Source organism: Phyllosticta citriasiana, assembly GCF_038021145.1.
Source record: "Phyllosticta citriasiana strain CBS 120426 chromosome Unknown IWZ02scaffold_13, whole genome shotgun sequence".
NCBI lineage: Eukaryota > Fungi > Ascomycota > Dothideomycetes > Botryosphaeriales > Phyllostictaceae > Phyllosticta > Phyllosticta citriasiana.
The window spans coordinates 1,378-26,592 of NW_027117290.1; the positions used below are offsets into that span (position 1 = coordinate 1,378).

Genomic DNA, 25,215 nt, shown 5'->3' on the forward strand with positions numbered 1-25,215 from the left:
TAACTACTTAAAGGAGGAGAAGGCTTAACTATTATACTATATAGACTAACTTAAGGCTAAGTCTTACTAGAGAGCTATTTCTAAGTAGTTTAATAATACTAAGATCCTTAAACTATTAGATAATAATAAATCTATAACTATAAAACTATATAAAGGGAATATATATATTACTATCTCTAGCTAAAACCTATAAAACTACTTAGTATAAATAGTACTAGATAAGGGATAGATCTTAGATATAGGCTTAGATCTTTATATTATTAACTACTACTCTTACGTAAGCTTTAAACTAATAAGACTTCCGTTAAATAATAATATTAACGTTAGAAATAGAATAATTAGAGTAGTTATATATAGAAGAGTTAAACTTTATATAAAGGATACTAAGGGCTACCTATATAACCTAAACCTCTATAATATAGTATATATTCTAGGCTTTTACGTTAATATTATATCTAAAGGACGCCTTAAAAAGGCTAGCTTTATTTAGTATTTATAGGATAACGTAATACTCTATAATAGAGATCTATTACTTTAACTCTCTTAGCTATAAGGATATATTCTATACTTTCTAATTAATACTCTAGCCTAGTAAATACCTTAGATACTTAACTAGCTAGCTAATAAATAAGGAAATCCTCTTCTAGTAGACTAGGTTCTTAAAGTATAGAAGTAATAAGCTTATACCTCTATTATTTAAGATCTTTAAACTATAACCCTCTAAGACTAGTAATAATAGTAAGCTTATAAAACTATACTATTTACTCTAGCTATTACCTACTATAGTATAAACCTAATAAGGTCTCTTCTATCTCTAGCCTAGTATACCCTCCTTAGCTATATTAGCTATAAGTAAATTAAATACCTAGAGTATAATATAGAGGGAGTAGCTATTATATTATTATCTAAGAATATACTATATATAAATAAGTATAACGTATATATAAGATCTAAGAGTTCTATAATAAATAACTAGTATACTATAGTCTATCTCTCTACCCTATAGGGAGAGATAGTAGTAGACGTTATATACTTTATACCTATATATAACGGAGACCTATACTTATTCTATATATATAACTTAGAGACTAGAGTATACTTTATAAGCTTATATCCTATAAATAATACTAAATACTAGCTAAAGATATAGAATAAGCTAGTAGTATTTATCTATACCCTTAGATAAGATATCTATATCTTAAGGATAGATAATAAGCTAAAGGCTAGACTAGAGTTCTAGTTAATAGTTCTTAATAATAAAACTAAGATTAAGCTAATAGCGCTATATACTTTAGTATAAGATCTAGCTAAGAAAGCTAGGGGGGTAATTATTTAGGTAGTATATTCTCTATATTTATATACTAATCTACTAGAGAACCTTTAGCTAGAAGTTTATACTATAGTAGTATATCTAGTTAATCGCTCCCTAATATAGTAACTTAAGTAGAAAACCCTATTTAAGCTTACTACTAGCTATAAGCTAAATCTTACTTATATTAGGCTATTTAGCTATAAGGTATATATCTATAGGATAGGGAAGAACTAACTAGATAAGACTTATAAGCTAGAGTTATATACTAATATTAGATACTTAGTTAGCTAGAATTTAATAATAATTACGTAAATCTAGATCCTATTATTAAATAAGGTAGTAAGGACTAGGAACGTCCTCTTTAATAAATACTAATAATATTACCTAGGCTACCTAGAGGACTAATAGACTATTAATATACTAAATATACTTAATCCTTACCTACTAGACTAATTCTATAAGCTACTTTTAGCCTTAGGACTCTTTAATATATAAGAGAAAGTTCTTAACTAGTAGGAGCCCTATTATAACCCTTAAAAGCTCCTATTAAATAAGCTATTTTAGGAAGATTAGGGCTCTATTAACTAGAATAACTTCTAATATAACTTAATCTTTCCTATTTAAGACGTTCTAGCTATACTATAAGGCGTTTTAGACTTATTAAATCTCCTATTAACTCTTATAGATCCCGTAATATAGAGGCTAAATCTTACTAATAACGTAGAAGAACTACGTATTACTAATAAGATCCCTTTATATACGCCTAATATAGACGTACTAATACGCTAAGATTAGTCTCTTATACTAAATATAGATAGTATATTCCTACCTATTATTAGCGTTAAACGCTTAGCTAAGGGCGAACCTAAGTATCTAGTAAAGTAACTTAATAATAAGCTAATAATCTATCTAGTTAATCTCTTAAACTAAAGCTTCTACCCCTTACTTACCTTAGCTATTACCCTTACCCTAGCTACGTAAATTATAACGTAAGTAGTACTCTATTATAACGATCTTCCTCTAGAGCTATATAGATATAAGTAAATACTATACTATCTATATAAAGATCTCTTTATAGACGCTATTAATAAGGAGTTTTAGAAGGTAATAGATACTAGGACGTTTAAATAGGTTAAGAAGCTACTAGATACTATAATAATACCCCTTACTTAGGTATTTAAATATAAGCTAAACGTAGACCTATTCCTAGAGTATTATAAGACTCGCCTTTATATAAGAGGAGACTTATAAAGTATAAAGTATAAGATATACGTATCTACCCTTACTATATAAATCTTTTATACCTTAATAGCTATTATTATAGTGTTTAATATAGAGTATAACTAATAGGACGTTATTAACGCCTTTTTAAATACTAGACTCCTATATATACTATATACCTAGCCTCTAGAAGGAATTAAACGCCTAGGCTATATAGTATTAAGAATTTACTAAGCGTTATATAGTCTTAAAGAGGCTCTTCTTCTCTAGTAAACCTACTTTATAAGTATCCTAAGGAAGCTTAGCTTTAAATAAGTACTAGAAATTAAGTATCTCTTTACTAATAGTCTTATATACGTATTCTTCTATATAGATAACTTCTATATAGTTTACTTTTATAAAGACATAGTATATATAGTAGCTATTAAATCTAAACTTAAGAGGGAGATTAAGATTACTAGTAGAGCCCCTATCTACTAGTTCTTAGGCATGAAGATTACTAGGAATAGGGCTAAGTAGGTCCTTTAGGTAGACTAAGAAGTATATATTAAGAAGATAGCTACCTAGTACGTAATTAAACTTAATACTAAGCCTCTATAATTACTACTCCTAGTAGAATTAGACCTCTCTATACCTAAGGACTATATTACTACGCTTAAAGAGATTAAGGCGTTTTAAGGCTATATTAGCTTAATTAACTTTATAGCTATTACTATACGTTTAGACGTCACCTTTACTATATCTTAGCTAGCTAGATACCTTTATAAACCCTATAAAGGCTTATCTAAAGACTACTAATTACGTCCTATAGTACCTACTTAATACTAAGATACTTAGCCTATAGTATAGATATAGATAACTAAATAGAGTAGTACTTAGCGCCCTATATAGGGAGTTCTTTAGAGCTTTAGACGCTTTATTTAGTAATAATATAGCTACTTATAAGTCGTCTAAAGGATAGATCTTTATGCTATTTAGTAGCCTAGTAGACTAGAAGGCTACGCGCTAAACTACTATTATAAAGTCTACTACTAAAGCTAAACTATTATCTCTCTCTTATACTAGGACTAAGATAGTTTAGTAGAAGTAATTCTTTAAGAATCTCTACTTATACCTAGACTTATTACTAATTCTTTAGTATAATAACTAATAAACGCTTAGGATTATTACTAAAGGTCTTCCTAAACTAAAGATATCTCTTTAGTACGTAGATATCTATTAATATTAGCTATACTAAGTATACTAGAATAGCTCTATTTAGTTTTAGTAGTATCTAACTAAAGAGATACTAGCTAATAGCCTAACTAAATAACTTAATAGAGTAGTCTATAAAGCCTTTATCTAATAAGCTAGACTTATACTAGCTAGAATAGAGTTTTAGGAGTAGTAGTCTACTACTTATAATACGTTAGCATTATCCTATTATATAGGAATAATACTAAACCTAATAATACTAACGCGTAACTATATAACTAATAATTTAATAACCCTCTTATTAAATATACTATCTCTTACTTATTAAGACTATCTATACTTATTTCTTTCCTTTCTTTTAAACTAATAATATCCTCTTACTAGAGTAATAGCCTCTTTAATAACCTTAATAACCTTATCTTTAGACCTCTTAAGTACTAAATACTTTAATATAGAGTAGCTATCTAGGCTACCTTTACTTCTATTACTAGAAAATACTATATCTAACTATATAGCGCCTATTAGGACCCTATATAATTAAAGTAGATATATAATATCCTCTCCCTAGTTCTCCCTACCTTTATAAAACTTAACTATAAGGCTAGCTATACTTTTAACTTAGCCTTTATCCTATATAAGTCTATTTACTATAATAAGAACCTAAACTATATATAAGTACTTAGAAGTAGTATCTACTAAGCTAGCTTATTTAATAATCTTATTATCTTATATCTATACGCCTTATTAGTTTTTAACCCTATCTAGGAGGAACTATACTATAATAACTATCTAGGTAAGATTAACTATAGTAATCTCTTAAATCCTAATAATAAGATACTTCTTCTTAAGGGAGCCTATATAAGCTATATTCTTATCTATTAGCCCTATATCTAGACTAGATACTAGGTAGTAGTTAGCTACTTTAAGGGTATTAAATAAGAGGATAAGGGTATAGGTAAGGTTAGCTTTATAGATCTTATAAGAGATAATTAAGGAGCCTAGGGGATCCTCCTTTAGTATTAATAAGGCGTTTCCTAGTTTAGCTAGACTATAACTTTATTTTATAGTATTCTTATATCTCTTAGGCTTTAGAATCGTTCTATTCTAGAAGGGTAAATTATACTAAGATAACTCTACTATATATACTTAATATAATATCTTTAATATCTCCTAAGGTATAGTAGTAGTAATATTAGTAGAGAACTAATAAGATACGTTTATAATTACCTAATTCTAGTTATATAAAGTAGTTATATAAGTAGATAGTTATAGAGAATAAGATAATATCTTCCCCTTATTACATGACTAATTACGTATACGGACGTACCTACTTATCCGTAATTCTGCGTCGATAACATATGAGCCACCGTTCCTATTAGCGCGAAAATACTCGACCCTTAACCACTTAATAAAAGGCCGGATTGCGTGGAACAATGTCACCAGCTATCTTGAAAGTGCCGCGCGAAACCTCAATCTCGACACCCAGATTCCGCATGACGAGCGCTACGCGATTGCCGAAGAGTACCTCGAGGTGGTTTTCAAGCTCTGGAAGAGTTCCTGGAAAGACGACGCGGTGGTTAAAGACGCAAACAAGGGGATTTTCGCGGACCCGGGCCGAGTGCGTCGTATCAACCATGAAGGAAAGTATTTCAAAGTCGCAGGCCCTTTTACCAACAAACCTTTGATCCAACGTTCGCCATTGATTTTCCAAGCAGGAACAAGCCCAGCGGGAAAAGCTTTGGCAAGTAAGCACGCAGAGTGCATGTTCATCGCCGGCATGGAGCCGCATATCGTGCGCAAGTCGACCGAAGACATTCGAGCACGTGCACTGGAGCATGGTCGCGACCCACAAACCCTCAAGCTCATTGTCGGGATGCTGGTCATTGTCGACGAGACGGACGAAAAAGCGCGGGCCAAGTACGAAGAGTACCTGTCGTACGCTGATCTTGAGGGCTCGTTGGCACTGGCTGCAGGTTGGACAGGCACCGATTTTGGCACCTTCTCGGACGATGAGGACTTTCACTTCACAGGACCACCGGCGATTCAATCTGTTGTCAGTTCCTGGAGTGCAGCTGTCCCCGGAAGCGACGGGGTCAAGTGGACAAAGAAGCGTGTCGCAACAGAGCTGGCGCTCGGTGGTCCGCATCCAAAAGCGATCGGGTCGCCGCAAACTGTGGCGAACATTATGCAGAATTGGGTGGACGAGGCCGGTATTGACGGCTTCAACATCCCGTACGCCATCAATCCAGGTGACTTTGAAGATCTCATCAAGTGGCTCTGGACCCAGCTGCGAAAGCGAGGCGTATTCTGGGAGGACTATCCGGCTACAACGACAAGGGAGAATTACCTCGCCGATGGGAAGGGGCCGAGATTGCGAGAAGATCACCCAGGTTCAGCGTTCAAGTGGCACTGACAGGCTTGAGGAGGTTTCGACGGCGAGGGTGCTGCGGTGAGTAGAGCAGTGACGAATGCTCCTTTGGTACAAATTTGGTAGCGATGACAGTTCCCAGACCACAAACGTGTTGTATTGGCAGAAGAATGCACCCTAGACGCGGTCGTACTACCAGGAGTTATTTCCGACACCCTCGGTGGTGTCATTTGTGAGGATTGCGAGAATAAGTTCGTACAGCGGTCAACTTGGTCTCCAAGACTGACATGTTGCTGCAACTCAGATCAGTTCAAGGTCAGCTTCAGGTTGTCGTAGGATCCGTTGCGGCTGCTCGATTGAAACGGCTATTTTGCTTCTGTCTGCTGTAAATACAAGGGAATGCCCTCGACCACGATCTGCTCTCCTTGAATGGTTGACTTGGACTTGCCTTTCACATGTGGTTCGCCTCCACAGGAAAAGCTAGAAGCTTACTCCGAAAATCCTCACGCTTCCGTCGTCGCTGCTCACTGCCAGTTCCAACTTCCCATCATCCCTGCCATTCGGCCTCCAAGCCAGCGAAGTGACCGCATCGCTTGGAAACAGAGCTTCCGCCAGGCTTTCGGTCGTTAGCGACCCAACATCAACTTCTCCCTTCGACAGCTCCTCCAATTTCAACATAACCAGGCTGATACCGCCCTTCTCTGTGCCATAGGCTAACAAGACTTGCTTTTCTGGGCCACAGACCACAGGGCAGAATGAGAGGGCGGTGACGGGGGCTGCAGCCGGTAGCATCGCAATATTTGATGTTGTGGTCTTTCTGTCAATGTCCGCGAGCCTCCAGAGCCTGATCTTTGAATCACGTCCTGCAGTAGCAAAGACCTTGTTGCCCTTCACCAGCGGCGCCCAAGAAACGCCCAAAAGCATGCGCGAATGAGCCTTGTCTTGCGATAGCAAGAGCTTGTACCCTTTGGACTTGTCCTCATCTCTCTCCCACAGACCAAACACGCGGTCGCGGCCGACACTGACAAGATACCTGCTGTCGCCTGGCGAGAACGCAAGGCCTGTGACCGTCAGGGAGTGTAGCTTCATGGTCGGCTCGCTCGTCGTTTTGCTCAACTCCTTCAGCGCCACCTGCCGCCAAGTAGCAGTTTCGTAGAGGCGGATTGCTGCGTGGTCGACGGATGTGGCGCGGCAAGTCGTGGCAACCAGAGCCCCATCGTGTGTTGCAGCAATGCAATTGATCTCATAGCCGTGCCCGTAGAGCTTCTCGTGTTCGGGCCAGAGCAAATGTCGACTCAGATGTTCCTCGAGCGGAGGATGGGTAAGATAAAAGGCGTTGGTAGACTTCTCAGCCGGTTCTTCGGCAGCTTCTGTCTCCCCATTTGTAGCTCCGGGATCTCCTGCCGTAGCATCGATAGCCTTGTTGCTGAGTCCAAGCACAGGAATATTGGCAGCATCTGGAAGTGCTGTTTTCTCACTCTGGGGAGTGATGCCGCAGAGATTTTCGAGAAGTTCGGCAACTGAGGCAGGTTGGTCAAACACACGGAGGAGCTTCTCATCAGCTCCTGAGACGAATTGGAGTGGTGAAAGTGTCGCAAGGCAATTCAGGTCGTAGCCATGGATTTGGGGCCGTGAGAACTCGTGGTAAGATGTCATGGGCTGGCCCTCGTTTCGCTTCCATTGTGCCCACTGTCTCGTGGTCTGATCTGATGATGTGGAAAGCAGATATGATCCGTCAGGGCTCCAGGAGAGGTTTTTGACTGCGCGGACGTGACCCGAGATGGCGACCCGAGTCGTCCACCTGTCTTCTTCCACGTGGTAACTCCAAAGACGCCACGATCCAGTCCGCCCAAGAGATGTCACAGACTTGCCGTCGGGAGACCATAATCCAATCCAGAAGCCGCCGGTCGATCCCGTGGCTGTTGTTGCACCCTTTGTTGCAGAAATTTCACCCAGCCGCGCCGTGCTCACCCAAATACCTGAAAGCGGGTCTGGTGACCAGATGGCGAGTGAATTATCCGCAGATGCGGTAAGAAGCTGTAGAATGTGTTCGGGTGTTCCATCATTGGACGTCGAAGCTTGCGAGTGTCTCCATTGGGCCGAGTAAATCCAGTCTTCGTGGCCTACCAGAAGGGCCTCAAAGGTGAGGGTGTAAGGAGCTCCATCAGCATCATCCAGATGGTGGGCTTTGTTGTGCAAACTCTTCCCCAACGCTCCCAGCGCAGGATTGTCGGCTGCGCGGCTGACTTCCGGCAGCGTTTCTCCAGCGCGAAACCGCCAGAGACGGATGAATTTGTCCTGACTGGCCGATGCAAGCAGCAAATCTGATGTCTCCGAAGGACTTTCATGTGTGAAGTTGAGCGATCTTATCCAGTCCTCGTGGCCTTTCAGCGTGGCAGCATCCGTAAAATTACCATTGCTGTCTTGAGCAAAGACTTGAATGAAGTTTTTGGTACCAGCAGAGGCAAAGACTAACGTTGAAGGAGACAGGCGAGCAAGAGAGACTGAAAGAGGGAAATACGCAGTTTTGGGGTTCTTGCTAAGGTCGATGGTCTGGAAAAGGTTCACTTCTTGGCCTCAGCTGAATCGAGGGCATGAGTCAAGTGACGTACCTGGAGAATAGTTGTCTGGATCGATTCATCTGCATCGATAGAAAGCTTCCAGACCTTGATCGTGGCATCTGCGGCTCCAGAGATGAAGATATCGGAATCTGGCAGGGTCGCTATGCAGTTGATTGATGCCGAATGCGCTGCCGATACGTCCTTTTGCTGGAATCCGGTGGCTGGCGAAGCTTTGCTGGCCCATATTCTGATGCTGCTATCGGCACCTCCGGTGAGCAGAATAGTCCTCTGATCTTTTGACCCGCGGAAGAATTTGACGACGTTGATGGTTTTGGTGTGACCAGAGAGGAGCGCGGTGCAACCGCGGCAATGTGCGCCCTTCTTCGTGTTAGACTTGAGGGAATATGAAGATTATTGACATCAGAGGCGCTTCATAGAGATATGACGATGGCGAAAAATCGCTTGTCCAGGAATTTGATTATGATGACAATCCAAAATGAATGATTGGATGGTTTGCATTACGCATTGGAAAGGCAGAGCTGAATCAGAAATCGGATGAAGAGATGACACACTCTCGAGAAACTTTTGGTAAGACTCACCAGAGGATTCCAGAGGGCAAGGTTGTTTCCTGCGCCGTAAGCAAGCAGGCCTGAGCCATGCGGGTCCCAGTCTGCGGCGGCTGGGTTTCGGTTGCCGCCCGCTGCGATGAAGTTTGCCGTTGTTTTGACCATGTCCGAGGCGCAGATTGTGACTGAGCCCTGATCTCTCTGCTTGAGCTTTTTACTGGATTTTCAAGCGGGCGAGAGCGTCAGGCAAGTGCGCGGTGTTGTCGATGGTCTGGCACTCTTCAACACCAGGAAATTTTGGCGCTAGCTCCCTCGCGTAATTTTGCCGCCGCGGTAGGGACGACCGCGGCGATGCCCATCTACCAAACAACACCAGCCACCCAGAACTCCGAAGCAGCCAAATCAACGAGAAGGACATAACATCCCACGTAAATCTCCGAGACAACCTTCTGGTCGAAACTCGAAATCGCCACCGCTAGTTCCACGCCAGCACCTAACCTTGGCGGCAACTACTTCGGAGCAAGAACATGGCAACAACCAGCGAGAATGCGGTGCCAATAACGGTGGAATTCACGTGAGTCCTTTATAACTTCCTTTGCCAAGCTTTCGTGCTAATGAGGACCAGAGGAGGGCTTGAGATGCTGTTTTCGAACCAGCGCAAGCATGACATAGCTCTCCCGGCCAAAGATGAGGACGGAAACCCCACCAACGTTGCATTCCTCGTGCGATACCTGTGCAAGAATACGATGAAGGACCATCGCAAAGACCTGTTCGTGCTTGACGATACTGTGTAAGTTGTGAACTCACGCCATCGTCATTTTTTGGCTCATTTCTTTGGCAGACGACCTGGTATCCTCGTCTTGATCAATGAGGCCGACTGGGAACTGGAAGGAGAGGACCAGTACGAGCTTCAAAAGGGCGACACGGTGTTGTTTGTGTCTACTCTACACGGAGGCTAATCCAATGCTGGCATCCCACGCTCTGGAAGATAATGAGACAATCAGATTCGACGACATGTACACTGCAGGTGCGTTTTCCGAGGAGTGCTATAGACACCGCTTTTTGCCTGCGTCTCGTAAAATCAGCCTTTTCCGTATTGCCCTAGGCGAAAAAGCAGTCTAGGGGAAGTCGGAAGCTGCTTCATCCGTGTAGATTATGAAAATAGAGTCAGACGAACAGCTGACTGATTTGCAACGGTCGAGGCTGCAGTTCAGTCCCTGAGGCCACGTAGATGAAAGACGCGTATGTGCGCACCAGATACCTATCACAGTAGTGGAAAGCTGCAGTCGACAGGCTGCAGGACGAAAAAGGGCGGAACCGGAAATGGACGGAAATCAGCGGAGGCATGCATCAAATGACGCAACCTCGGACTCTTTCCCAATGTGGTAAAGAGCATTGGCACCAGCACGTGATAGTGCGTGTCGCTCGTCGCGTTGCGACGCGATCGCCGCAGCAACGACACCATCATTTTCCTCCACCACCATGCTCTTCCCATCGCAACAAATTTGTCGACGACCATGTCAAGTGACGACGAAGAGCTCCAGCTTGCTATCGCGATGTCTCTTGGGCAAGAGCCCGCCGTCCCAACGACTCAGAACTCCTCCCATCCACCTGCGTCGTCTCAACCATCAACAACCAAACAGACTGGTGACGCCCTAGGACCATCTCCATTTCAGTCAAGTACCAACAGCAGACAGCCAAACTCTGCGTCAGACTCTGATCCTTCGCTCACCACAATCGATCGCAAGAAAATGGAGATGGAACGTCTCGCACGCCAACAGGCGCGGAAGCGTGCGCTCAAGCAGGTTGACCCCCATTCCGACGACGACAAAGCCCCCGATTCGAAGAGAGCCCGTGAGAAAGGTGATCTCGCAGGTCAGGAATCCGGCGTCGGCCTTCGGCTACCCCACAACTTTCACCGTGTCCTGCGTGAGCCACCCACTGGGATCGGTCGCAACCTCGCACTCGCCAACTTGACACCCACGGCTGACTCGACTCCAACCTTCGGCTCCTACGCGCAACGCCAACTTCACATGTCGACCGGCTACAATGTTGCAAACACTCCCGACCTGCCGTACTTGAAGCCGACAATCAAAAAGACGTGGTGCTTTGGACAGCCGCGTGGAAACGATGTCAAGATTGAAGAGGTTCTGCAAAAGGACAAGCTGCAATTAGTGGCTCTTAGCACTTTCCAGTTCGATACGGCTTGGTGGATGAACAAGATTAACGTGTTCAAGACCAAACAGGTCTGGGCCATAGGCGCCACGAGCGAGGCAATGAAGGACTCCTTCGCTGAAGGCCCGACCATGATTCCCAACTTGGTCATTTGCTTTGTCGACATGAGCGGCATCAAGACTATCAACCACGGCAAATTCCTCATCCTGTCCTTCCCAACTCATCTCCGAGTTGTCGTTACTTCGGCCAACTTGACAGACTACGACTGGGGCGAGAGGGGCAACATGGAGAACAGCGTCTTCCTTGTCGACCTCCCACGTCTCCCGGACGGCCACAGGACGAGCGAAGATGACATGACGTTGTTTGGCAAAGAATTGGTGCGCTATTTGCGCAGCCTCGGCATGCGCCACAACATCATCCAGAGCCTCTACAAATTCGACTTCTCGCGTACCAAGAACATTGCGTTCGTCCACTCAATGTGAGTTCTGAATGAACGGACGGCGATCTGCCAATGCTGATTCTGATAGGGCCGGCACTCATGGCGGGGATGACGCGCAGCGGACTGGCATCGCTGGTCTTTCCCACGCTGTGAAGGAGCTCAAGTTGCAGACCGATCTGCTCAAAATCGACTATGCGACCTCATCGCTCGGCGCTCTCAAGAAAACCTTTCTCGCTCAGATGCTTGCAGCTGCACGCGGTCAGTTTTGTCGTTGAAGCGGGGGGGTTTAGTTTGTTGCTGACGAGAGACAGGCCAAGAAGTCAAACCACTCAGTCAAAAGAATGCGGCTGACATCTCCGAGGCTGAATTATCATCAAAGTTCAGGGTGTACTTCCCAACTCAGGACAGCATCGAATCCAGCAGAGGGGGCCCCAACGCAGCCGGAACCATCACTCTGGCCAAGAAGTTCTACGATGCTCCTACCTTTCCCAAAGAGGTGATGCATGATCATAAGTCGACGAGGGAGGGCGTCTTGAGCCACAACAAGATGATCTTGGCTCGGGGACGCCGCGAGGAGAAGGACGAGAATGAAGTGCAATTTGCATGGGTGTACGTCGGCAGCGCCAACCTGACGGAGAGCGCCTGGGGCAGCATGACGACAGATCGGACAACCAAAACGCCGAAGTTGACGGTTCGCAACTACGAGTGTGGCGTGCTGATCCCGGTACCGGAGGAGCAGGCGGGTAGGGAGAGCGAAGCGGGCCAGGTGCCGGGTCTTGGGGTGTTTGACGGGACTCTGACGATCCCGTTCGCAACGCCCGGAGCTCGCTACGAAGGCAAGATGCCCTGGATGTACACGGGTTCTTTGAGTGGATGATGATGACGGACGAGTCGACGATGGAGCTCCAGGCAGTGGCTGAAGAAAGAAGACCAAAAGCACGTGGTGATTCAGGGACATGGTGGTGGGACGAGTTTTGATTTTCCCGACGAAATGCTTCCGGCTGACGACACACGACAGATCATTGGAGCGAGCGGCGGTTTTGAATACATCAATGCATGCAGCGGGAGGGGACGGACCAAGTGGAATTGAGTGGCGCCACGGCGGGCGTGGTTCTGGAGCAGGTAGCTGGTCATGATGAGCAACAGTAATGAAGCCTTGGAGAATCATGGCAAAAAGCACAGTGACGTAGGCTTTGATCTCGCTCGGATTCACATTCCTTGACTGGGGGCAGGCAGGGGTTTAGTTACGCGGGCACTGGACGCTCCCGCGCGCCTCTCACACAGCTAAGTTAGTTAGCAGCTCGTGCCAACCCAAGAAGTCGTCGTTCGCCGGCTCCACGACCATCCGGCCTTTTCTTCTGGTCCCTGCCACCGGGACCCGACAAGCCACAGCAAGCACCACAGTCAAAGAGCCAATGCAGTCTTGCCGATATCAGATTCGCACCTCGCCCAAAAGTCTCGCTCGTCCCGGGACGAACTTCGACAAGACCCCGCCGACCCTGGCGCTGGCGCCCGCAACCTGAGCACCCCAGCCGCCATGTCAACGTCCAAGCAGCAAAAGATCAACCTCGACGCGCTCCATGCGCCTCAGATGCCCATTGCCTATACCAGTCCTGTCCCTGCCTATCACCATCGCAACCTGCCGCTGAACTTGTTGGCTCTGATCCTCTCCCATGTGTGTGTTGACCGCTTCTGCCTGTTCCGAACCCTCCAGCGCGACGCACCACTCCTCAAGCCCAAGCTCCTTGTGCCCATTTTGCCAGAGGGTTTGCGCCGCGCGCTGAACACGTCTTTGCGAATGCTCCATTTGATCTGACGAGCTGACCGCCAACGCGCTCCAGGTCGACGAAATCGATGACCTCGCACGTATCACACGGACCTCGCGGCTCCTGTACTACATGGCCCTGCCCCGCCTCTACGAAAAGGTGACACTGCGATCGTACAACGAACTGCGCTACAAGGAAAATGGACGGCCGGAGGGCTTCGGCAGCGGCAGCCCATTCACAATGGGCTTGAATGGGCTCGTTACCAAGAACACAGCGCGCTACGTGCGCAGCTTCCGGTTGGTCGGAGAGTGGCGCGAAAGCGATATCGAGGACTTTGCCAAAGGCCGCGTTCCCGACAATTCCATGATGTTGAATATAGCCGTGAGAGCGGCAATGGATCGAATGGACAAGATGGAGCATTTTGGGTATGGCAGCATCGCAAGCAATGCGGAATTACGGGCTTTGGCTGATGTGCGCGCAGCTGGGAACTCAACACCAAACCGCTCTCTACGGTCTACCAAGGCGTAATGGCCTGCCCCACGCTCACCTCGCTCACTCTCAAATTCCCAAATACGCGAATACCCCGACCCACCGTTGTGATACCCCCTCTTCCAAACTTGCGCGAGTTCAAAGCCTTGGACATAGATCCTCTCTGCTACCCGGACGATATCTCACTCATGCTCATGCATGCAAAAGGCCTCGAGGCCCTGACGATGCATTTTAGCCCGCGAATGCGAGACGAAGGCGAGGAAAGCACGAATCTAAATACCTACTTTGGCCGCTGTGTAGCCGCAAAAGCTATCCTACACCTGAAGAAGTTTGCTTTGGTCAACCTCTACACGAGAGCAGACAGCTTAGACCTGGAGTCAATTATATCCGTCGAAACGCTGGAGCACATGGTCTTTATCAACTGCCAAACCGACGAAGCCATGACAGTGTTTGTGGACGACACCTGGCGACTCTTTACTCCAAAGCATGTTCCCAAGAACCTCAAATCAATGCGCGGCGACTCAATCGACAGGACTTCGCTGTCGATGCTGGGACGAATGAAAAAAATCGAAACGCTCATCACCGTCAGCACGCGTCGGAGACAGCAGTTGCAGCGCTCCCCCAGCACCACCAGCAACAGCGCCGCCTTCAGTCCGGCTAACGGCATCGGCAACCAATCCCATGTCTACACCTCCAATGGGCCCCACGAATTCAAGATCAGCAATCCGACCGCCTCACCCCGCACACCCGAGATCAATCCTCCAACCGGCTCGACTACCGCCCCTTCACCACGGGTTGGTCGTGAAAACGCTGCTCTGGCTGCCGACTACCTTGCTTCCATAACGCGTGACGTTGGCGGAACCCTGCGGCATCTCCTGCTCTCCGACCAATGGCTCCTGACCACCTCGTCGCTAGCCTCGCTGCTCCGCGCGTGTCCAAATCTCGAACAACTCGGCGTCGCAATGGAAGACAAGAATCCGGGCGCGGTGCGCGGCTCACTGCACCACGTACCCAAGCTGTTTGCGCTGCGGCTACTGATGCAGGGCCCGAGCAACGTGCCGGGTATGGACGCACTCGACGCGGCGGCCGGCGTGCTGGGCGAGCGTATCCTCTCGCTCGAATTGCGAAGAAAAGAGTGGGACGGCGTGCGGTGGCTCGGCATCGCGGACACGGTTTTTGAATGCGGCGGGTTGACCACCGTACAGAATGCAAATGCCAGCCCCTTTGCGCTGAACGGCGGCAGCGGAGCGTCGAGTAGTCCCGAAAACAGCCCCGGTATGCGAGGGACCCAGGGCGCCAATGGCGTGGGCAAGGGCAGTACTGGCAGACCCGGACGCCAGGGCCGCGGCAATCTGCGGAATGGAGGGCGTCACGCGGATGAAGAGCGCGACAAGGACGTGCGACGCGTCGTCAAGCGCGTGGACCCCAGCGCTGTTAAAGACATTGAGATTTGGGCCATGGACAGCTCGGACGTGTGAGCGGATTTGCCTGTCTGCCTGTCTGCCTACATTGTGGTAGCCGATGAGAGACATGAGGATGAGGAAGTGCGTTTGTTTTCAATTCTTGATGGATGGATGCGCGAATGATTTGGGAAAAGCGGCGTCTCAAGATTTTTCCTTCTTTGTCCACTACCTCTTTCGTGCTAAGTGTCCTATCCCCATCTGTTTCGGAGCATAGAAGGCGTGTTGGAGTTTTGGGCTGTTACCACACCGGAGGCCATGCGCTCGCTGGCTTCTTTGGTTCGTTGAGTACCTACGCATGACTTGCTTGTCTTTTTGGTGGGATGTGCACGCGCAACGCGAAAAAAGACGGAATGATCGCAGTGGATTCGGTTCATTTCTTAATTGGAGGACGAATGACTGGCGAACTGGTCTGCTACTCTGCTTGGATGAGTTGGTTGTGGGTGGAACACTGTCCAGCGTCGTTTTCGCTAGTCTGTCCAGAGGAAGCGGTCCTGTTCATTTCCTGCTACAACGCAGTATTTAAAGGCAAGTTAGAACGCGAACATAGCACATATCTACACTCTTCATCTTTGTACGCTCGCAGCCATGCATAGCACAGTGGGTGTAGAAAAAAATGAGACATCCTCTAGGGAGCAGTCGTCTGCTACCACAACTACATTTGGAGGGCTGTTGCGCACAGCTGCGGATAGAACCAAGAAGTCTCATTTCTTCCTTCGACCGCTGCGATGGGAGTTGGCTTTTCATGTTGAGGCGCGCGAGAAGCACCGAAATCGCTTACGGGCATCAGGTGCTCAGTACAGCTGAACTTCTTGCAAGCGATCACGGGTAGTTCTGCCCGCCTGCCAGTCACAGTCACGCAAGACGTTGCCAGACAGATTGATTCAGTTGTTGGGGGTAACCAAACATGCGGTTTCGGCGTCGTTGTGGTACACTTGACTGCTGCACAGACATCGAACAATTTCTGGGTGTTCGACGCGTTGCGTGCTTTTGTCTCGCTCTTTTTCTTTGGCGTTGCTCAGATTCAGGGGTGAACTTGCTGATGTTTGTCCCTTCAGCATCACTAGTTGAAGAAAACCACGACAATCAAACTGTGACGAGAAGCATTGATTAATAGCAAAGAATACATGCATTGATCATCTTGTTCTGACTTCCGCGCTCCCCCATCCTTTTGAAGTTGAAGAACAGAAAAAGCAACCAGCCTCAGTAGAATTTGCTCAGAAGAGTGTTCCTCAAGAGAACTGTTCCAACATGTGTCGTGAAACTCAAAGTAGGTGTAGATTGGAAAAGACATGATAGCATTTGAAGGCTGCTGAAGTACTTCGCCCGCAGAAGGATAGTGCGAATCAGAAGCTAGAAAGAGCTCCGATTTGGCGTGGTTTCTGGTCAGTCAGAGCCTCTCACGCGCTTCATGCCCATGATTTGCTGCCCTTTAGAGCTCTCATACCACGTGAATCCTCCCACCACGCACCCTTCACCACACACTTCTACTACGTGTTCGAATGCTCCACATGTTGCTGGCGTCAACACATGTGGATGATCCATGCGCGTGTTCCTTATGCGTGGCGCATGGGCGCGCATAGTGAGCAGTCGACCTCTGCATAAAGCGTCCTCCCCCCCCCGCCCCCCCTTCCATAGAACGTTCTTCCATTGACAACCTCAGTGCGCAGTGCGTGGAACAAATCAAATTAAAATGGGTCACTGTGTGGCGCTTTGTTTTGTTTCTACATTACTCGTCGTCTGCTTGGCCAACTGAGAAGTGACGTGATCTATGCCATCATCACCATGTCGTCAGAGGTGTGGAGCATGATGGCTGAATAATATCCAGCACCACCAACGGCAGAAGGGAAATGTCGGCAAGGCAGTAGCAGCAAAAGTCTCCAAGTCATTCATTTGGCGTTGATGATTCAATACGGACAGAATTGGTAGTGATTCTGTTGGCGATGATGATACCGGATAGTAATCAGGAAAGCCGAGCAAGAAGTGAAATGGAAAGGGGAAAATGAAGATATATATATTGTACAACGACGAATGGAAAGACGGACAGATCAACAGGCAAACATACTGCGCCTCTACTACTAGTGAAGACGGGCTCGGATTCTTCTGCCACCCACATCTTCTTGCCTCCATTGTTGCGGGGGGGCGAGTCGTCTTGTCCCTCGGAGTGCCCCTCGAATCATGCCGATTGTGCACACGGCCACGTCTCGCCGATTTCCCAGAGTCTTTGCTTGCTTTCAGTAGTGCTGCATCCTGCACACGCAGGATGTCTTGTCCGTCCTATCACCACATGATCATCTCGTTCCGAATATATCCTCGTCTCTACCCAACAGCCCCATCCCAGCCCAACTCCATCGCCAGAAAGATGAGTAGAAACCGGGATCAATGGTTGTGGCAAAAGCCTGCGTAAAAATCCACGCAAGCACATTGGCGCTGAGGATGGCGCGAGCAATTCCAAAAAGTGATATCCTTTGGTTCGGCGAACGAAGAGGCCAGGACAAAGATGAGAAATTACGCCCGATGGAAAATGTGGAAATTGGTGGGTTTCCATTCAGCATTACGCAACGCCGTCTATCCACGGAGACACTGGCCAGGAAGAGTCGACATCCAGTGAAAAGAGTCTATCATTGCGGGTTCAAGCGAACATAGTTTCCTGGAGAGAGTGTAAGTCCGTGGCGCTGTTGAGTTTTCGACAAGGAAATCAGCTTACCAGGAAATTGCCCCGTCTTTCCTCTTATCTTGCCTGTCCACCACTCATTCTCGTTCTGCGTCCGGTTCACAATCTCAATAACCTCGCCAGCCGAGAAGCTCAGGTCGCCTTCGGCTTGGGCCTCGTAGTCATAAAGCGCGGTACACTTTTCTACTGCTGGTGACCCCGCTAACCGGGCAGGCTTGGGCTTTGGTGGTGGCGGTGCTGCTCCCTTGGACTTTGCTATTGCGCCCCAGTTGCTGCCCGTGCTAGCGCTGCGCTTGATATCGGTACCACCGGCAGCGAGGGAGCCGGCAATGGTCGGTGAGGCCAGGGCGCTCTGGTACGATGGCGGGGGCAGCGCGTCCGAAGAGTCCATGGTAAGACGGCGTTGCGAATCGGAAGTGCTACGGCCCGACTCAATGGCGAGCTGGGGCTTGCTCCCCTCGATTGCCAGCTGCGGTTTGTTTCCATACTTGAGGGCAGGAGGCCGTCTTACACCGCCTGTAGTCTTGAACTTGGTGATGGCGAGGGCTTCTGCGCGCTCCTTGATGTCGCCACGCTTCTCCTCATAGGCAGCCTCAATTTCTAGCGTCAGGTTGAAGTATCCAATGTCGATGTTTTGCATGCGCTCGTGGAGGGTGTAAAAGACGTTGAGCTGCATGTAGTAAAAGGACTGGAAGAGCGGCTTAATGAACTCGCGCTCGAGCTCAAAGAGCTTGGGCAACTCGGCCTTCATGAGGTCATTGAAATAATTGTACTCCTGAGTGGCCATTTCGACATCGTTCTCTGCCTTGTAGAGAGCCTTTTCGTCCTTGAGCGACCTGTCCTTCTTGTCCTGGAGCTTTTTGAGGGTTGCGCGGTGACGGTCGTAGTCGAGCTGCTTGTGGTCCCGCTTGACTGCGACTTTTCGGATCATCTTGATAATCTCCAGCAGCTCGTCCGCCGGCTTAATCACGCGTGCTTCAATCATTTCCAGCTCGGGGGCCAGGGTCGATTGAAGCTCCCGCACAATCTCCTGATATTCTTCGGCAGCGCGAATGCCCGCCTCGTTCCCCTCGTCCAAGAAAGAGTCTGGATCCGACACACGGCCTGATATGGGCTTGTAGATTTCGGCAATGGCTTTAGAAAACTCGATTTGGTGGTTCAGCATGCCTGCGACGAGCGGGTCAGTAGCGGTGTCGTGGAGGCGTGGCGGCGGAGGGCTATACCATTGATGGACTCAAAGTACCTGGGCAAATCAGCAAAGTCCGGGTGGCAGCGGGCTCGGGATCCTACTTTTGAGACTCTTCGTGGAGCTTCTTGGTCTCCTTTTCCAGCTCCTGGAAGCGCCTTTCGGCATCAATGTAGACAGGGTCCTTTGAAATTTCTCCCTGCGGGCGCAGCGACCCTTGTCAGCCCTGTCGCGAGGTGGGTGGAGTAATAGCAAGTTGGCGAGCCTCACCAGGTTGAACTTTGACTTGACGGCTTGGGGAGCCTAGACAGGTACAAGGTTAGGCACCGGGATGGGGAGCGGACACGGCAGCTGGAGTCCTTACGCGCACGACGCCCTTGGTAAAGCCTTTCCAGCTCATGGTGGGGGATGTTGCTGGCGACAGAAAGCAGCAAGAGAGTTGGCGAGAGAGGCAGGGAGAGAAGGTGGTGGTGAGGAGGAAGCGAATGGACTTGTGTCGCAGGCAGCGGCAGGGTTCGGAGTGGGAGTAATGTAGGTAGAAGAGGGCGCAACGGAAGTCAGTCAACGATGACGACTGCCGGTGGGCGGGCTCTTAGGTAGGTTGTGGCTTGGCGACGTGTGCCCTGCCCTGGCCGATGATGTCGCACCCGCCAATCCGGAGAAGCTTAACGCGACGGCGCCGTCGGGTGGGTGACAGCAGGCTGACAGGCGCTGTGCTGGGCCCCAAAGAAAAGGAGGCTGAGCTGGGAGTTGAGGAGGATTGGGGCTGAGCAGAGCGAGCGAGAGACGAGAAGGAGAGTTGAAGTTGGAGACTCTCTTTCTCTTCGATCGCCTTCCAGCATCAAGTGCAGTCAACAACGAGACAAGAGAGCGAGGCCCGGGGCTTGGCTTGGCGCTGATTGGCTCGCTTTGTCGTTTCCGCTTCGGTTGCTCGGCTCCCGGTTGCGTCGTCTGCCGTCCATCGTCCCGTCTGCCGCGCTTAGTCACCTATCTGATCTGATCTGATCTGATCACATCGCCCTCGCTTCGCCGCCTCCCACCCTCCGTCGTTCCTCCCGCCATCCTCAAATTCTTCTCTTCCTCCCCGAAAAAATGTCGGCCTTTACTCCCTCAGCTGCGAGACAGGCCATCAGGCTCGGCTCCAGGCGATTCCCCTCCCACGCCCTGCCCGCCGCCTCTCTGCGATCTGTCACTCCTGCGCGCTCCTACGTCTCCGAGACCAAGCCCAACCATGCCACCGTCAACGTCGACGCCGCCATCAAGGCCGACCAAAAGGCCTTCTTGCGCGAAAAGGGCATTGCGCCCTCGGACGCCAAGATGCCTACCACGGGATTGAGCGGCGACGCGATGATGAGCCCCAAGGCCGGCATCCTCAAGCAGGCCACGGTCATGGACCAGGGCACTCGTCCCATCTACCTCGACATGCAGGCCACAACGCCAATGGACCCGCGCGTCCTCGATGCCATGCTCCCCTTCTATACCGGCCTGTACGGCAACCCGCACTCGCGGACACACGCCTACGGTTGGGAGACGGAAAAGGCCGTCGAGCAGTCCAGGGCTCACATTGCCGAGCTCATTGGCGCCGACCCCAAGGAAATCATCTTTACCAGCGGTGCCACCGAGAGCAACAACATGAGCATCAAGGGAGTCGCGCGATTCTTCAAGAGGTCGGGTAAGAAGAAGCACGTTATTACGTGCCAGACGGAGCACAAGTGTGTGCTCGACAGCTGTCGCCACCTGCAGGACGAAGGTGTTGACGTCACCTATCTCCCCGTCCAGCCCAACGGTCTCATCAACCTCGAGGACCTGGAAAAGGCCATCAGACCCGACACTGCTCTTGTCAGCATCATGACCGTGAACAACGAGATTGGTGTCGTCCAGCCCGTTGAGGAGATTGGCCGAATCTGCCGCCAGCGCAAGATTTTCTTCCACACTGACGGTGCTCAGGCTGTGGGCAAGATCCCTCTCGACGTCAACAAGATGAACATTGATCTCATGTCCATATCTGCCCACAAGCTGTACGGCCCCAAGGGTATCGGTGCCTGCTATGTGCGCAGACGGCCCAGGGTCAGGCTCGACCCCATCATCAGCGGTGGTGGCCAGGAGCGCGGTCTGAGGAGCGGCACCCTTGCTGCCCCTCTCGCCATTGGCTTTGGCGAGGCCGCGCGCCTCTGCAAGGAAGACATGCCTGTAAGTTTTGATCCTCTTTTCCTGTTCCTTCCGTGTGATTATTTGCTCTATACATGCATGGCTTTCTGAAGTCTTTGAGGGTGTCCGCGGTGCTTGCACCGTGCCCCGAAAACTGTGTTGCTTCATAGCAGGGGTTATGATCGGAGATGTTTTTGTTCTCAAATCAGTCATCACCGATAACGGTCAGGCGCTAACTCGCAACAGTATGACGGCAAGCGCATCACTGCCCTCTCCAAGAGGCTCAAGGACGGCCTCTTGTCCATGGAGCACACCACTCTGAACGGTGACCCAACCCGCCACTACCCCGGCTGTGTTAACGTGTCTTTTGCCTACGTCGAGGGTGAGTCTCTCCTTATGGCTCTCAAGGATATCGCCCTCTCGTCCGGCAGTGCCTGCACCTCTGCATCTCTTGAACCCAGCTACGTCCTCCGCGCTCTTGGCAGCAGCGACGAAAGTGCCCACAGCAGCATTCGCTTCGGCATCGGCCGCTTTACCACCGACAGCGAGATTGACTACGTACTCCAAGCGGTCAAGGAACGCGTCAACTTCCTGCGAGAACTGAGCCCTCTCTGGGAGCTGGTCCAGGAAGGAATCGACCTCAATACGATCGAGTGGAGCCAGCACTAATTTTGTTGCCCTGGGTGTTCAATTGTTAGGATTTGGTAGTGCAGCGTATCTCTTCCAGCTAGGCGTTTAGGGACTGGATCAGTGGAACCCTCATTTCGGAGCGGCATGTGTATCATAGGCTGGTGATTGGGAGGGAGTTGATACCCTCAGAAATACACTTGAATGAATCAATCGCAGCGCCAGCAAAATATGAATGTGATGTGCTACTTGACTCAAATGCATAGAGGGAACATCTGTCAGCTTGCGAAAGCCGAGAATCTAGTCGTCGGACGATTCACTCGATGCTGTCCACCTTGGTGGTTCGCGAGTCGGGCTCGTGGCCAGCGTCAGTGCGGGCCAGCGGCATCCATGTCGGGTCCCGCACTTGACGTCTTGCTCTCCAACCTCAACTCCCCACCAACGATGCCCCTAGTCAACGACCGCGTCTTGAATTGGTTGTATAGTGTTCTCACAAATGTACTGCCCCTCAAAATGTTGTGTAAAGCTTCTGACAGGCTGTCTAGGAATATACAGATGTAAACCGGTCCTACAACGACGCCGCCGAAGCTCTTGGGCAGTATCCGTCTCTGTCTCCCAAGACCGAAGTCTACAGTGCGTGAAATGCTGCACGCTTGGCGGAATCGCATCGTTGACACGCTCCTCAGCCTACGAAAATGGCTCTCCTGCGCTGCTTCTCCTCCTAAGCGGCACCATACCTGTGCAATTCCGCGGCGCAGTATACCGCTTCCCGATCGCATTATGGGTGCCGCACGCATATCCAAGAGAGCCACCGTTGGTCTACGTGACGCCGAGCCAGGACATGTTGGTGCGCCCGGGACAGCACGTCAGCTCGGATGGGCGGGTCTATCACCCATATTTGAGCGGCTGGTCACAACACTGGGATGTAAGTTGGACATCGGGAGTAGGTCGAATGGCGCATGTCACATTTGACTTGGAAGGACGTGTGCTGGGGCACGAAATCATGGGTTGACTTGTCACAGAAATCATCCATTGCGGATTTCCTCACTGTGCTTCGCGGTGTTTTTGCCAAGGAACCTCCCGTGGTTGCAAAGAGTCAAGGCTACAGCTCCCCTCAGCCTCAACAACAACAACAACCGCCGCCTGTTCCCCCCACGCCCGAAGAGTGGAGACGTCAGATGCAACCTCAACCAAGTCCCTCTCCAGCTCCTCAGCATCAACCAAATCCCCCTCCCCCGCCACCAAAACCACCCAAGGACACGGGCGGCCCGAACGGCCAGCCCTATTCAAACGGATACAGTCAGCCACAGCAAACTGGACCCCCAGTGCCACCCTTGCCGCCTCAAATACCGGCTCAAAATGGAGTTTCTGGATATGGCTCACCACCCATCCCGCAACAGTATCCTCCCCAGACGCAGGGACCTGCACAGCCGCGTCCACAATATGTTTATCCACCGCGTCCTTCTCCAATCGGAAGAGATAGCCCCGTCAGTCCAATGAGTCCAGGCGGCACACCCGGAGACCCTCCAGCCAGATATTCTAGGCCCCCTCCACTCCCTGGGCAAGATGTAGCATCGCGGGCCTCTCCGGCACCGCCAACGTACACCGCTCCACCTCCGCCGCCGCCTGCTCAGACATGTCAATACCAACCGCCAACCTTCGCACCGCCGCCTCCCCAGCGACCTCCACAACCTCATTTCCCTCCCTCAGTCACATCAGCTCCCACTCCCGCCGCTCCTGCGCCCAAACAGCCTGCTCTCGACCTCCTGACGTCTCCTCTTGACGTGACGCTGCCCTCGCAAGATCCCTCATCCAACGCGCTTCCTCCCGCTCCCCCAATCCCGCCGAACCCACAAAAAGATGCGCTTCTCACCGCGCTATCCTCGCACCTCCGCACGCTGACCTCGGAAACGGTATCCGCCAATCTCTCCGTGCTGCCGCCGCTGCGCGCCCAACACGCAGCCCTCATCGCTGCGCACTCGCGGCTGCAATCAGAGCGCAACGCGCTCGCCTCGCTCTCGGCAACGCTCACGTCCAACGCGGCGGTGCTGGACGGCGCCATGCGAGAGGCCGACCGCGTCATCGCCGACACGCACGGGCGCGCGGTGCCCGATGTCGACGAGGTGCTTGTCGCGCCGACGGTGGCGGCCAGCCAACTGTGGCGACTGGTGGCCGAGGAGCGGGCGTGTGGCGAGGCCGTCCACGTGTTGGGCAAGGCGCTGGATCAGGGCCGCGTTGGCGCCGATGTCTTTGCGAAGCAGGTGCGTGCGATTGCGCGCGAGGCATTTTTGAAAAAGGTCGTCATCCGTAAGATCGCGAGGGGTATGGGGCTGGATGAGGGCGGAGAGGGCGCGTTAAGAGGCGGAGGCGTGGGAATGGGCGTTGGTGTAGTGGGCGAGGCTGCTTATTACGGTGCAAGGTAGGACGTCAAATCGTCGCATTGGTAATGCAAAGGAGCCGGTGGATGAGGGGGGGACAAATTCGACTGCATGTACAAGGGGGAGGTAACATGGCTTACTGCAAAAGCAAAGTGCGTCTTTCCGATATCAATGCTAAACACGGCGAGCTTGAAATATTCATGCATAAGCTCATCAACTACATTATCGGCTACTGGCTTGCAGACATGGAGGTCCTGCAATTGTCTTTTCCTACTTTTCCCCCCACCTCTCCTCCACAACCACGGCCACCAGTGTTCTACTTTGCCCCTGTCCTAATATTAATACATATGGACAATTTTACGCGTTGGGAGCAGTCAGGCCCCAATTTCCTGCACCAGCCTCCCCTAGCTGCATTTGCGTAGAAAACAGAAATTCCACCACCATGGCAGAAAAAATCAATTCATCACCATATCCCATCACCATTCCCCGTCCCCACTAGCTGCCGCTCCTCACCATCATCCCCAAAACAAAGCCTTCTCGCCTCAACAGAAACTTTCAGAAGTCAGGACCAAGGTACACAAGCGCACCAGCAGTACACTTCTTGCTCCAGATTGTGTCGTCTACATTGACACCGCTTCTTGCCATTGCTAT

General features: G+C 49.7%; 8 protein-coding genes across 8 annotated transcripts; 6 read left to right on the top strand and 2 right to left on the bottom strand.

Annotated features, from left to right (window-relative positions):
- Positions 1 to 5,030: 5,030 nt before the first annotated feature.
- IWZ02DRAFT_459673 (luciferase-like domain-containing protein) lies at positions 5,031 to 6,423 on the top strand. Its single transcript, XM_066768096.1, has one exon. The coding sequence runs from the start codon at positions 5,490 to 5,492 to the stop codon at positions 6,138 to 6,140; it is 651 nt and encodes a 216-aa protein (XP_066619482.1). The 5' UTR covers positions 5,031 to 5,489; the 3' UTR covers positions 6,141 to 6,423.
- On the bottom strand, positions 6,424 to 9,392 carry IWZ02DRAFT_424909 (elongator protein 2). Its single transcript, XM_066765887.1, has 3 exons — positions 9,256 to 9,392; positions 8,708 to 9,034; positions 6,424 to 8,648 (listed from the first exon to the last, which is right to left on the bottom strand). Exons 1-3 carry the CDS (start codon positions 9,385 to 9,387, stop codon positions 6,576 to 6,578), a joined length of 2,532 nt encoding a protein of 843 aa, XP_066619483.1. The 5' UTR covers positions 9,388 to 9,392; the 3' UTR covers positions 6,424 to 6,575.
- Positions 9,393 to 10,680, top strand: IWZ02DRAFT_459677 (ubiquitin-related modifier 1). Its single transcript, XM_066768097.1, has 3 exons — positions 9,393 to 9,796; positions 9,848 to 10,012; positions 10,064 to 10,680. The coding sequence occupies exons 1-3, from the start codon at positions 9,750 to 9,752 to the stop codon at positions 10,179 to 10,181; spliced, it is 330 nt and encodes a 109-aa protein (XP_066619484.1). The 5' UTR covers positions 9,393 to 9,749; the 3' UTR covers positions 10,182 to 10,680.
- On the top strand, positions 10,681 to 13,137 carry IWZ02DRAFT_459682 (tyrosyl-DNA phosphodiesterase-domain-containing protein). The gene is made up of 3 exons (XM_066768098.1): positions 10,681 to 11,875; positions 11,925 to 12,094; positions 12,148 to 13,137. Exons 1-3 carry the CDS (start codon positions 10,740 to 10,742, stop codon positions 12,711 to 12,713), a joined length of 1,872 nt encoding a protein of 623 aa, XP_066619485.1. The 5' UTR covers positions 10,681 to 10,739; the 3' UTR covers positions 12,714 to 13,137.
- IWZ02DRAFT_476903 (uncharacterized protein) lies at positions 13,138 to 15,569 on the top strand (the record flags this gene model as incomplete). Its single annotated transcript, XM_066769034.1, has 5 exons — positions 13,138 to 13,511; positions 13,678 to 14,027; positions 14,084 to 15,290; positions 15,362 to 15,395; positions 15,457 to 15,569. The coding sequence occupies exons 1-5, from the start codon at positions 13,374 to 13,376 to the stop codon at positions 15,567 to 15,569; spliced, it is 1,842 nt and encodes a 613-aa protein (XP_066619486.1). The 5' UTR covers positions 13,138 to 13,373.
- Positions 15,570 to 18,172: 2,603 nt separating this feature from the next.
- IWZ02DRAFT_493216 (BAR domain-containing protein) lies at positions 18,173 to 19,811 on the bottom strand (the record flags this gene model as incomplete). Its single annotated transcript, XM_066769912.1, has 6 exons — positions 18,173 to 18,201; positions 18,259 to 19,392; positions 19,449 to 19,468; positions 19,516 to 19,610; positions 19,682 to 19,714; positions 19,776 to 19,811. The coding sequence occupies 6 exons, from the start codon at positions 19,809 to 19,811 to the stop codon at positions 18,173 to 18,175; spliced, it is 1,347 nt and encodes a 448-aa protein (XP_066619487.1).
- A 431-nt stretch (positions 19,812 to 20,242) lies between these two features.
- Positions 20,243 to 22,416, top strand: IWZ02DRAFT_459696 (pyridoxal phosphate-dependent transferase). The gene is made up of 2 exons (XM_066768099.1): positions 20,243 to 21,601; positions 21,806 to 22,416. The coding sequence occupies exons 1-2, from the start codon at positions 20,504 to 20,506 to the stop codon at positions 22,226 to 22,228; spliced, it is 1,521 nt and encodes a 506-aa protein (XP_066619488.1). The 5' UTR covers positions 20,243 to 20,503; the 3' UTR covers positions 22,229 to 22,416.
- Positions 22,417 to 22,630: 214 nt separating this feature from the next.
- Positions 22,631 to 24,609, top strand: IWZ02DRAFT_383545 (ESCRT-I component; the record flags this gene model as incomplete). Its single annotated transcript, XM_066765280.1, has 4 exons — positions 22,631 to 22,684; positions 22,732 to 22,819; positions 22,873 to 23,111; positions 23,209 to 24,609. 4 exons carry the CDS (start codon positions 22,631 to 22,633, stop codon positions 24,607 to 24,609), a joined length of 1,782 nt encoding a protein of 593 aa, XP_066619489.1.
- Between the last annotated feature and the right edge of the window lie 606 nt (positions 24,610 to 25,215).

Excerpts from the sequence above, each read along its gene's own strand:
- IWZ02DRAFT_459673 (XM_066768096.1), top strand. The coding sequence starts at position 5,490 with ATGTTCATCGCCGGCATGGAGCCGCATATCGTGCGCAAGTCGACCGAA.
- IWZ02DRAFT_459677 (XM_066768097.1), top strand. The coding sequence starts at position 9,750 with ATGGCAACAACCAGCGAGAATGCGGTGCCAATAACGGTGGAATTCAC. Across the intron at positions 9,797-9,847 it reads CCAATAACGGTGGAATTCAC|AGGAGGGCTTGAGATGCTGT; the intron begins GTGAGTCCTTTA and ends AATGAGGACCAG. Across the intron at positions 10,013-10,063 it reads TTCGTGCTTGACGATACTGT|ACGACCTGGTATCCTCGTCT; the intron begins GTAAGTTGTGAA and ends TTTCTTTGGCAG.
- IWZ02DRAFT_424909 (XM_066765887.1), bottom strand. The coding sequence starts at position 9,387 with ATGGTCAAAACAACGGCAAACTTCATCGCAGCGGGCGGCAACCGAAAC. Across the intron at positions 9,035-9,255 it reads TTGCCCTCTGGAATCCTCTG|GGCGCACATTGCCGCGGTTG; the intron begins GTGAGTCTTACC and ends AACACGAAGAAG. Across the intron at positions 8,649-8,707 it reads TCCAGACAACTATTCTCCAG|ACCATCGACCTTAGCAAGAA; the intron begins GTACGTCACTTG and ends AACCTTTTCCAG.
- IWZ02DRAFT_459696 (XM_066768099.1), top strand. The coding sequence starts at position 20,504 with ATGTCGGCCTTTACTCCCTCAGCTGCGAGACAGGCCATCAGGCTCGGC. Across the intron at positions 21,602-21,805 it reads TCTGCAAGGAAGACATGCCT|TATGACGGCAAGCGCATCAC; the intron begins GTAAGTTTTGAT and ends AACTCGCAACAG.
- IWZ02DRAFT_459682 (XM_066768098.1), top strand. The coding sequence starts at position 10,740 with ATGTCAAGTGACGACGAAGAGCTCCAGCTTGCTATCGCGATGTCTCTT. Across the intron at positions 11,876-11,924 it reads ATTGCGTTCGTCCACTCAAT|GGCCGGCACTCATGGCGGGG; the intron begins GTGAGTTCTGAA and ends TGATTCTGATAG. Across the intron at positions 12,095-12,147 it reads GATGCTTGCAGCTGCACGCG|GCCAAGAAGTCAAACCACTC; the intron begins GTCAGTTTTGTC and ends GACGAGAGACAG.